General features: G+C 31.2%; 1 protein-coding gene across 3 annotated transcripts in view; it reads left to right on the top strand.

The window, feature by feature from the left end:
* Nucleotides 1-12,298, top strand: part of LOC130902807 (zinc finger protein 1) — a 574,601-nt gene that overhangs the window by 544,442 nt on the left and 17,861 nt on the right. For all 3 annotated transcript variants that reach the window (XM_057815138.1, XM_057815139.1, XM_057815140.1), the window contains one exon: nt 7,551-7,864. In XM_057815138.1, the coding sequence (XP_057671121.1) occupies nt 7,551-7,864 (314 nt within the window). The remainder of the gene's footprint in view (nt 1-7,550; nt 7,865-12,298) is intronic.

Here is a 12,298-nt window from a genome sequence, read left to right as displayed (position 1 = left end):
AAAAGCTATTGCGTCAACGGGTCTGCTCAGATCTGCTTTGAAAGGCACCTCATTTGAGTGGAAGAGGTAAAGCCAAAAACGGCAAAGCTCCTAAAGGCCTTCACCAAAGAAGACTTCCAGCACTGCTTCGATCAATGGAAAAAACGTATGGAAAGGTATGTAGCGAGGGGAGGGGAGTACATTGAATGTAGTACATTCAAATGTAGAATATTTTTTATAGTAAAACCCTTTTTCGTAACCAGTCTCGTTATTTAATAGCCAGACCTTATTTTCACCATGTGAATTTTGAAAATTATATTTTCTATTTGTTTAAATGGGAATTTAAACAATAAACTTAAAAAATTTACTAACAGATGGCGATACAAGCATTTTAAACAAAAAGAATTTTCGGCACTTATTTCAAGTCCTCATACATCTCTTTTCCCTAATCATTTTAATTATATACTACTCGAGTTTTGAGATGGAAACATTAAAACAAATATTGATAATTCAGAATTGACCGAATTCTACGTTGCTCTAATGTCCATTTATTTCGAAAACCTTCTTTTTGAACGGTAATCAAATTATTGGGTACCCAACGCGAACAAATCTTTTTGACAACCAAAACATTGAATATATGCGAGTGGAACTAATCTCCAAGTATGCTTCAATCTCACGGTATGTTACATGACGATCTTAATAACACGCACAGCATCGAAGTTTTCTGGTACAACAGCAGATTTTAGGGACAATCACAAAATTCATCCTTTTGCGTAGTGTCACCAAGATTGAATCCGCAAAACCAGCGAAACTCGGTGTTATTATGTCAATGTCAGATTTGACATACATCAATGTTGCCATATCTCAAAACTCTCTTACACAAAATGGCTGAAATTTTACTGAGATAAATATATTTCCAGAATTATATTGATTGGTACCGAGGTTGAGATCAAAAACTTTTAAGGCAACCCTTGTAAACATGATTATATTTAGTTGAAAACAAAAATGTTTTAAAAAGGTGGTATTCCTACGAAAATTTAACACCCTAGAATCTCAGCTTACCATCGTACTTTCCTAACTTTGTCTTCATCAGAAATAGTAACTTCAGCCACGTTTTTTTCAATAGCAAAATTATTATCCCCAGAGTCTGAATTTTTGTAATTCTAAATGAATTTTCCGCAGTCTTTTTTGAAATAGTTCAGTCATATAGCTACAATATCATTTCATATGAGGTTTCCCTTCCAAAATGTCTCATTACGGAAGCGCCTTCTGATGTTATGGCCATAATATGATTCTCGAAACTCAAATTAAAGTTGCTGAGATCATCTACTTCAGCTACACCAAATTTTCCAGGTATAATCCCCAGTTCTAGGTTACATAACGTCTGTCCGACTTTCTCAACATTTGCAGCTCATTTTGTGGCCACTACGTCCTCAGTTGTCTTCTTTTAGCTTGCGTACTTCGTCTAAATTTTTTTACTAAACAACTTGTTTGAATAAAACCAGCATATTTAAATATCAACAAATGCTGTAATAAATTTTCGTTTTAAAATTAATATGTCCAAATGTAGGTAGAAGGTATAAACAGAAACGATTCGTCAGTGAAAAATCGCATCACTCATAATGTCGTTTAACGTGAAAAACCTTGAAACCACGTTGATGTTTTTGGGAAGAAAGACTAACAGTCGATAAATTAGTCGGTCATTTCTGTTTTTGTAATGAGAATTCCGGTGACGTGTGAAAACGTGACTTATTCAATCTCCCTGAGAAGCCACAGATAAAATTTTATAGGTAATCTCAGATTATGATGACACAGAATTGACAAAGCACAGTTTTCCTCGATTTCAAAATAAATTGAGATATTGATTTCATTCTTTTCAAATATAATATGATTAGTCGCCGTTCTTAACAGCTTAAAACCTATGATGGGCATTTGTAGCTCGATGGGTTCGTCAATAAACAAAATATGAACATACCGAAGAGGCCAAAGCTACCATTAAATCCATAAAAGACAAATGTTGAGTGTGGTATATTGGCCGGTGGGATAATCGGTTCTTCAAAACAGAGGCCAGACGAAATGTCGAGTCATTGGTCAAATATCACTCAATATACTCACGTGACTCAAAAGAATGAGTTTTTTTTGTGAAAATAATAATTATAAAATAATTTTATGCACTCCAAGTGATGACAAGTAAATCGGAATGTTGCTACAGACAAAATGAAAAGAATAAGTTTGAAATAAAAGAAGAAAAACTAGTATCAGGATAGACGAAAATGTAATTGTAATTGATGTGGACAAAAATTGTTTATTTTCAAATTAAATCTGGATCAAAATAGCTATCCTAAATAAAATTTAATAAAAAAAATGAATTTTCCATGTTATATTTGAACAAAAATAGCTTTCTTTTTCCTAATTGAATAGAAAATAATCTTTTTCAAATTTAATTTCGGCATATATTCGCTTTACCAGATAGCATTTCGAAAAATTCGATATGAGTTCAAAATTCAATTTGCTAAATAACTTTTTATCATAAAATGTATTAAATTTGGACTAGGTTTTTGGTAAAGAATCTGTTATTCGGGATTTAATTTATCTAGAAATTACTTTTCAAAATTCAATTCTGTTTTTTATCCAATTCAATTTTCCAAAATATGGGAAAACGGTATTTCCAATTTTGATTTGTACAAGAAATTTCCAGATATGGCTTCACCGATTGAGGAAGGACAAAAATTATTTTCAAATTTGATTTTGACGTAAATGGTTTTACTTAATAACATTTTATCATAAAAGATTTAATTTGGAGAAAAATTGTATTTTCCAAATTAATTTGACCTAAAATTTGATGATGAAATCTGTTTTCCAAATTTGAATTGATCACGAAATGGATTTTTCAAATTTAATCTAGACGCAAAATGGATTTTCTAAAATTAACCTAAAAAACATATGGTTTCTCCAATTCTAATTTTTGGAAAAAAGAATTTATTATTTAATTTGTGGAAATTGGGCTTTTCCAGTTTTCATTTGTTGAATATGGCTTTCACGAATTTAGTTTATCGGAGTACAGCTTTTTAAAATCTATTAGTATCACAAAAAACATCCCCTAATTCATTTGAACTCAAAATTATGTTCTCCAAATTTATTGGCCAAAATAATCTCTTCCAAATTTAATTTGGCTTTTATATATAACGTCGAAAAAAATAAGGTCCCATATTTAATTTTAACTAATACTATTGGGACCATAAACGTCTTTTCCAACTTTAATTTTTGTTTTTCCGGTTGTCTTTTAGTTAGAAATATCTTTGCCAATTTCAATTTTATCAAGAAATAAATGTCAAATGGATAGTATAATTCCCATAAATTTTTTTTCGAAATTTATTTTAGATGGATTTTACAAATGAATTAATTTTAGACTCAAAATGACTTTACTAAAGTTTATTTGATCAAAATACGAATTTAACCTGTCCTAAAACGAATTTTCAAATTTAGATTAACAATTTACAGGTGCTGTTTGAGAATACAAAGTCAGAGGTAGCTACCAGAGACATTCCAAATGTATTTTTTTACAAATGAATCAAATTTAGACTGAAAATTACTTCACTAAAGTTTATTTGAACAAAATACGAATTTAACTCGTCCTAAAACGAATTTTAAAATTTAGATTAACAATTTACAGGTGCTGTATGAAAATAAAAAATAAAAGGTAGCTACCAGAGACATTCCAAATGTATTTTTTTACAAATGAATCAAATTTAGACTGAAAATTACTTCACTAAAGTTTATTTGAACAAAATACGAATTTAACTTGTCCTAAAACGAATTTTCAAATTTAGATTAGCAATTTACAGGTGCTGTTTGAGAATACAAAGTCAGAGGTAGCTACCAGAGACATTCCAAATGTATTTTTTTACAAATGAATCAAATTTAGACTGAAAATTACTTCACTAAAGTTTATTTGAACAAAATACGAATTTAACTCGTCCTAAAACGAATTTTAAAATTTAGATTAACAATTTACAGGTGCTGTATAAAAATAAAAAATTAAAGGTAGCTACCAGAGACATTCCAAATGTATTTTTTTACAAATGAATCAAATTTAGACTGAAAATTACTTCACTAAAGTTTATTTGAACAAAATACGAATTTAACTTGTCCTAAAACGAATTTTAAAATTTAGATTAACAATTTACAGGTGCTGTATGAAAATAAAAAATTAAAGGTAGCTACCAGAGACATTCCAAATGTATTTTTTTACAAATGAATCAATTTTAGACTGAAAATTACCTCACTAAAGTTTATTTGAACAAAATACGAATTTAACTCGTCCTAAAACGAATTTTAAAATTTAGATTAACAATTTACAGGTGCTGTATGAAAATAAAAAATTAAAGGTAGCTACCAGAGACATTCCAAATGTATTTTTTTACAAATGAATCAATTTTAGAGTGAAAATTACCTCACTAAAGTTTATTTGAACAAAATACGAATTTAACTCGTCCTAAAACGAATTTTAAAATTTAGATTAACAATTTACAGGTGCTGTATAAAAATAAAAAATTAAAGGTAGCTACCAGAGACATTCCAAATGTATTTTTTTACAAATGAATCAATTTTAGAGTGAAAATTACCTCACTAAAGTTTATTTGAACAAAATACGAATTTAACTCGTCCTAAAACGAATTTTAAAATTTAGATTAACAATTTACAGGTGCTGTATAAAAATAAAAAATTAAAGGTAGCTACCAGAGACATTCCAAATGTATTTTTTTACAAATGAATCAAATTTAGACTGAAAATTACTTCACTAAAGTTTATTTGAACAAAATACGAATTTAACTTGTCCTAAAACGAATTTTAAAATTTAGATTAACAATTTACAGGTGCTGTATGAAAATAAAAAATTAAAGGTACCTACCAGAGACATTCCAAATGTATTTTTTTACAAATGAATCAATTTTAGACTGAAAATTACCTCACTAAAGTTTATTTGAACAAAATACGAATTTAACTCGTCCTAAAACGAATTTTAAAATTTAGATTAACAATTTACAGGTGCTGTATAAAAATAAAAAATTAAAGGTAGCTACCAGAGACATTCCAAATGTATTTTTTTACAAATGAATCAATTTTAGACTGAAAATTACTTCACTAAAGTTTATTTGAACAAAATACGAATTTAACTTGTCCTAAAACGAATTTTAAAATTTAGATTAACAATTTACAGGTGCTGTATGAAAATAAAAAATTAAAGGTAGCTACCAGAGACATTCCAAATGTATTTTTTTACAAATGAATCAAATTTAGACTGAAAATTACTTCACTAAAGTTTATTTGAACAAAATACGAATTTAACTTGTCCTAAAACGAATTTTCAAATTTAGATTAGCAATTTACAGGTGCTGTTTGAGAATACAAAGTCAGAGGTAGCTACCAGAGACATTCCAAATGTATTTTTTTACAAATGAATCAAATTTAGACTGAAAATTACTTCACTAAAGTTTATTTGAACAAAATACGAATTAAACTTGTCCTAAAACAAAATTTCAAATTTAGATTAACAATTTACAGGTGCTGTTTGAGAATACAATGTTAGAGGTAGCTACCAGGTACATTCCAAATGTTTTACGTCAATAATACAATACTCAAATGCCAAATTAGGCAGATCCAATCTGTGTACGATAAATTAAGATAATTGGTGTACATTTGATTTTTACATTTATTCATTATTTTTCTCGAAATTTTCCTTACCACTTTCATTTTCCAGCTTTGATGTTTTTTAGATCTTTTTGTATGAAAAGAAAAATTGAATTACCGAGTAAATAGTGATAAATAAGCTTTTTTCTGTTGCATGATTTAACCAATTCCGTTCATCTTAATTTTTAAGTTTTTTCCTTGGTAAAATATCGGAATCTATGTAAAATTAACTGTATAATCACATGGTTGATTTTTTCCACAAATCTAAATGTGATTACAATCAATAGGGAAGCTGAAGTGAATCACAACAGAATTTCCACCTTTTACCGCAAAAACAAAACAAAAAAAGGTATATTCATATACAGGATGTTTAGGTTTCATAGGTCGCTTAGTCAGCAGTTATTTATTTTATTATATATATATATTAATAAGTTTTACGTAGATCTTTATATTGTGGTAGCTTCTCGGTTTTGATCATTTCCTTGCATAAATTAACTATATTGATAGCGCCAGATGAGTTTTCAGTGGACGTCAGTCATCGAGGTTAATAAACGTAATCAATAGTTTCTGATCTTTGAACCATGATAAACTTTTAGTTTGTTAATTTTTCCACGTTTAACGTGAAAGCTAATTTTCTTGAACACCATTTGACTGCTAAGAATTTAAAACGTCTGACAAAGAGGGCTTGAAAAATCTAAAAATCTAAAGGAAAGAGAATATACAAGGAAAGGAAAATAACGCAATTCCTTCAAATTATTATGTACGATAAATAAAACTTTCAAGACAACAAAATGATACCATTCAAAACATTTTTTAAAATAATTTCAACTTATGGGAATGAAATGGAATTTTCTCAGATATTGTTTCAGTAGTACCTCGAACTTTATCATATTTTGTTCAGTGGAACTTTTCTAGACTTACTATTTTTGAGAAAATTTCGTTTTTTGTGAAAGTGCTGGAATTTTCCAGAAAGCTCCCCGTGTTCGAGGAACTGCTCAAATATCTGAGAATGTTACAAATTGTATCAAATACCAAGAAAAAATATGAACATTATCAGATTGTGTCCATTTATTTTCAAGAAAATGTTGAAATTATTTGATGTTCAAGATATTGCTGCAGCATCAATCAGAAAGTTACTTTGTTTTTGAGGAATTTCTCAAGGAATTTCTCAAATTTTCCAGAGGAAGTTCCAGAACGTTAACAAACTTGCCAGAAATCGCTTGACTCCGAGTAATCGCATGAATTTTCCATAAATTTTGATAATTTCCTTAAATGTATTGGAAAATTATTAGGTTCTTCAGAATTTCATAGAAAACGTTTTCAAACTTTCCATAAATTCCTCGAACTTGGAAAAGTCGCGTGGATATTTCATAAAGACCATAATCATTATTAAATTTTGTCCATTGAAACTCCAAACAGACTCATTCATTCCAAAGAAACTGTTAAAAATCTATTCAAATTTTGCAAAAATCGCTCTAACTTTAAAGTATCACCTGCATGTTTGGAAGATTCATAATTCTCCCAATAAACTTTGAACTTTATGCCACCACCACCAGATGCATTCATTCTCAACAAAGTGTTCGATTTTCTAAAAACGGCCTGGAAAGTATCAGAAAACTGCTCTTTTTACATTGAACATTGTCAGATTTTGTCCTATCGGATTTTTTTTAAATTACTCTAATTTCCATGAAGATCTAAAAAAATTATCCTTATACACCTTTCAAATCTGGTATCTTTCACACACTTTCATCTCAATCACCATAATGTACGATGGGAAACTTGGGGCTGTTTGCCTATGCTTTAACTGCTAATGATAATTAAAACTGACAGCACCTCAACTTTGTTTTTAATTCACTGAATTTTGATTTTTTTGTTTGCAGCTTCTCCTCTCACGAATGGTACTATAAAAGAAGAAGATCTCACTCCTATATCCCCCGATTATTGCATAAAGTGTCCACAATGCCAGAAAGGGATGCAAACATTCCAAGCTCTCAAAGAGCACGTGGAATGCTGTCACATGGAGATTTCCAACGTTTCAGAACCTATCAGCTTAACTGCCCCCAGCGCCGTGTCCCCCACGCCAACTCTAGTCGGTACCGGAGGTCCTTTCGGATGTTCACAATGTACAACGACGTTTAGTTCCAAGGACCAATTAGAAAAGCACGAATTACTACATTCGCCCAATGCTCAAGTGGTGAGTTTTATCTTTTTCTACAATCGTAGTTTCTAAAAATAAAAATTTTGATTTTTTAGCTACTTTGACTTTTATTAAATATTTTGTAACGTTTTTCGTATTTATTTATACTCTTTCTAATCGTGGGGTGAATTAATAAACACTATCTCTTACGTTCTTAATTTATTTATACACTTAACTTATAATAATTTACTTATAAATATAACTTAGATAATTTCCGCGATTATTTTTACTAATTGGTAATATTTAAAACCAAACATACTGCTCTACATAAGCTTAAAATTTATATTCCACAAATAGCATTCTACAAAGTTCTAGAACGAAAAGTTCATGAAAGGCGCGTTCGCCATTTACAAAAAACAAATTAAAAATACCGTGCGAATTCGCTGAATTTTAAAATTCCATTATATTTGGACAGGGCCAGCCTAAGGATCTAAGGGTAAAAAATAAGGCAAATTCATGGTATTAAATGTGTGGTCTAAATTTTATTTTGACTTGTTTATACAAGCACTAAGAAATAAAAAAGTATTTTTTACCCTTGAATGTATTAAAATAGAAAAACCCGAGTGGTTTTATTTAAAAAAATAAAGAGATTTGATATTTATGAAGTTAAACTTTAAACAATTTTTATACAACCTGTATAAAATGAAAAATTTTTCAATCCAAATACGTTTGATTGTGCTAAAATCATCCAAATAGAAACCATTTTCTTATCCTCGTGAAAAAATAATTTATAAAGGTCTGCAACGGTCAAATTTTTTACAAAAAAATTAATAACTCAAAAAGTATGCATTTTTCGAAAAAAGTTTCTATACAAAATTATACTATAATTTTACGTAAATTTCAAAAATGTATTGATATACAGGGGTATGCATTTTTCGAAAAAAGTTCTTAGACAAAATTATACTAAAATTTTACGTAAATTTCAAAAATGTATTGATATACAGGGGTATGCATTTTTCGACAAAAGTTTTTAAGACAAAAGTATACTATAATTTTACGTAAATTTCAAAAATGTATTGATATACAGGATGTTCCATTTAAAATAACAAAGTCGGCAATCTTTGAAAATATTTTAGTTAAAAAGATCGTATTGGAAAACTTAAACGTAGAAATTTTCATGATTTTACTATATGTATTTTGTGATATACAGATAGTTTTAACTCTTCGTATTTACAGTCCTGTGTAAGTTCTCAAGTATTTCAAATTGGATAAATTGCTGTGGCAAAGGTTTCTTATAATATTATCGCTTCGTACAAAGTCTGAGGTCGCACGAGAAAGAGAAATACCAAGTATGTATCTTAAACCGAATAGGTTTGCGTTAATCATTTTAACAAGAGAGGTTAATTGAAAAAAGCCGTCACTTATTAATAAGAGACAATTTTTGACACAGCTGTGACTATGGGAGGACAAAACAATTGTTCCTCGCGTCGTTTGTGAGTGTATTAACGGTGAAATTAACGTTAAAATGTTACGTAAACACAACAATTGACCTGAGCCCCCATAACCTCTACATTAATACGAGTCAAACACTAATCAAGCCAAGAAATTTAAAATTCTACACAATTAAGAGCAACGAGTGACTTTTGACACTAATAAAAAGTAATCGTGAAAGTGCTTTGTTGAAGAAATATTTGTAATGGAATGTTTACGATTATAGATTGATTTGATAAGAGCTTTTGTACTTAAGTTAATAGACCTCGTTTTATTGATCTTCCTAGAAGATATAATATTAGATCAAAGGCGAACACAACTATTAAATGACATTTACTGAAAAACATTAAATCTTTATACTACGCACGTGTTTTTCCAAGAAAATTCCATCACATTTTCCATGTATTCTACATCACTGTTATGGATCAAGCTTTTACTATTTAGAAACTTAAAAAGCGCTATCGATTCAATTCTCGAACATAGATGAAAATTTAATAATTTTATCGAAATAATTACTGCTCAGACTACACAACTTGTACCTTCTTACTGAGTGGAAAACAACCTACGGTCTCTCTAAATTAAAATAAAACAAAAATTCTAACCTTTTTTGGTGAACAACTAGCATTTCCTCCAATTGAAGCCTATTTCAATGATTCGTGTGCAATTGATTTGATCATGGGTGCGAACGTTCCGGAATCCAGCAGGTCTTCGAAAACGAATGAAAACATTGAATTTGCGCGATAATTCGCGTCTGTCCGTTAGCTGGGGCTTCCAAAAACTATAGTGCACGAAATATTGAATAAGGATCTTGAATTTTATTCATTTCAAATTCAAATTGTGCAAGCGTTTAAGCTTAATGATCATAATATGCGTATAAATTTCTGTAAAAAAATGTTGGAGCGATTTCGCACACTTTTGGAGTGATTTGAATGGATAAGGAAACAAGCAAAATTGTCGTTATTGGTCCTCTAAAAGATAAAACTTCCGCTTAAAACATCAACGGCTATTTCACAGTCCGAAAGTGACGGTTTGATGTGCATTGTCAAGCAAGGGAATAGTTGGATTCTATTTTATTGGAAATCGTCAATTTCCTTAGACGGTGCTGCTTATTTCCAACATCCTGCCTTCACTTATAGGGAGACCATGGCGCTGCTTCGTGATTTCTTCCCTTAGAAAATTGATAAGCCGTTTCGGCGAGATCCCTTGGCCACCCAAGTCCCCGGATCTTACCCCCATGGCCTTTTTTCTATGGGGGTATCTCCAAAATAAATTATACGAAACAAGTCCGGTGATAATCTTTGAACTGAAAGAAAATATCGTCAATGGCGGCACTTCTCCAGCGAGTGGCAAGAAATATCGAGAATGTGTCCGACGTAACGGCCAACATTTAGAAGATGTAATGTTAAAAAAATAAAACCCGCATTTATCTACAGGGTGTCCCAGAAATTGCACGCCAGGCTGACACGGGAGGTAGATCAGCTTTAGATCTATCAAATAAAAGCAACATGACCTCAGTAAAAGTTTTTTAGTTTTCGAGATATTAACACTTTTAGGTTTTTTCAGAAAATCTCTACTTTTTGCCCTATTTTTGTCTGTTATGGGCATAAAAAACCTCTAATTTATAATTCTTAACTAAAATTTGGTTAGCGACTGTGAAAAAAAAATGTACCAGATTGAGTCAGAAAATGTTCTTAAAAACTAGCCTACTTAGTGCTCTTTAAAAATGGTATAATATTCATAGAATTATAAATTAGAGGTTTTTTATGCCCATAACAGACAAAAATAGGGCAAAAAGTAGAGATTTTCTGAAAAAACCTAAAAGTGTTAATATCTCGAAAACTAAAAAACTTTTACTGAGGTCATGTTGCTTTTATTTGATAGATCTAAAGCTGATCTACCTCCCGTGTCAGCCTGGCGTGCAATTTCTGGGACACCCTATTGTTCTGTACAGCCCATGGTTATAAGAGGTAGCCTGAAAACTCGTATTATCTCAAGTAGGAAATATTTAGATCGTTTGATAACCTTTTCCACTTTTTCTGGAAATTTGTGTATCCTATCCCCAACGAACTGGCAGCCAAGAATGAATCAAGCCAATTTTTGATATCTTGCTCTGATGTGAACCGTTTTCCAGTGAGGGCGCTCTGCATCGACCGGAACAAATGGTAGTCAGAAGGGCCAAGGTCTGGGCTATAAGGCGGGTGAGGTAAAACTTCCCATCCACTATTTTCCAAATAGTTCTTAACCGGAATAGCAACGTGGGGCCGAGCGTTGTCATTATGGAAAATTATTGCCTCGTGTCTGGGCGTTTTTCGGCTACTGCTCTCTTCAAACGGATTAATTGTGCTCGGTAGCGTTCTCCATTGATGCTTTCTCCCGGATTTAGCATCTCTTAATACAGCACACCCTTCTGATCCCACCAAATCGAAAGCATTACCTTTCGCGACATGGATATTCGGCTTTGCCGTTGAATTGGCTGGTCTGCCGAATCTCATATACGATTTTTTGCGCTTGGGGTTGTCGTAATGGATCCATATTTAATCACCAGCAACAATCCGATGCAAAAATGACTTCCTTCTGTGGCGTTCCACGCCTTTCGACGTGTCTCGGCTTGAGTTCATGTGGAACCCAATTTCCTTGCTTTTGAGTATATCGAGCTGCTTTTAAACGTTTTGAAATGGCTGCTTCAGTGATACTCAAAGATTCTGCGAGCTCTTCTGGTATTTATCAACAATCTTCATCGAGTAATGCTTCCAGTTCTTCATCTTCAAACATTTTTGGCTGCCCAGGACGTTCATCGTCTTCCAAGCCAAAATCAGCACTTTTAAATTGTGCAAACCACTTTTGGTACGTTCGTTCAGCACGTTCATCATAAACTTCCACTAAAATACTTTACTAACTTCCATATTAAAGTAACGAAGAAGAACTCCCCGCAAAAACACTTTTTCAGGATCAAAGTTTGACATATTTGAATGAAAAAAAAATTATCGTAGGTTCGGAATA

Source organism: Diorhabda carinulata, chromosome X (assembly GCF_026250575.1).
Source record: "Diorhabda carinulata isolate Delta chromosome X, icDioCari1.1, whole genome shotgun sequence".
In the NCBI taxonomy this organism is placed as follows: domain Eukaryota; kingdom Metazoa; phylum Arthropoda; class Insecta; order Coleoptera; family Chrysomelidae; genus Diorhabda; species Diorhabda carinulata.
This window is presented reverse-complemented; position numbering and strand designations above follow the sequence as displayed.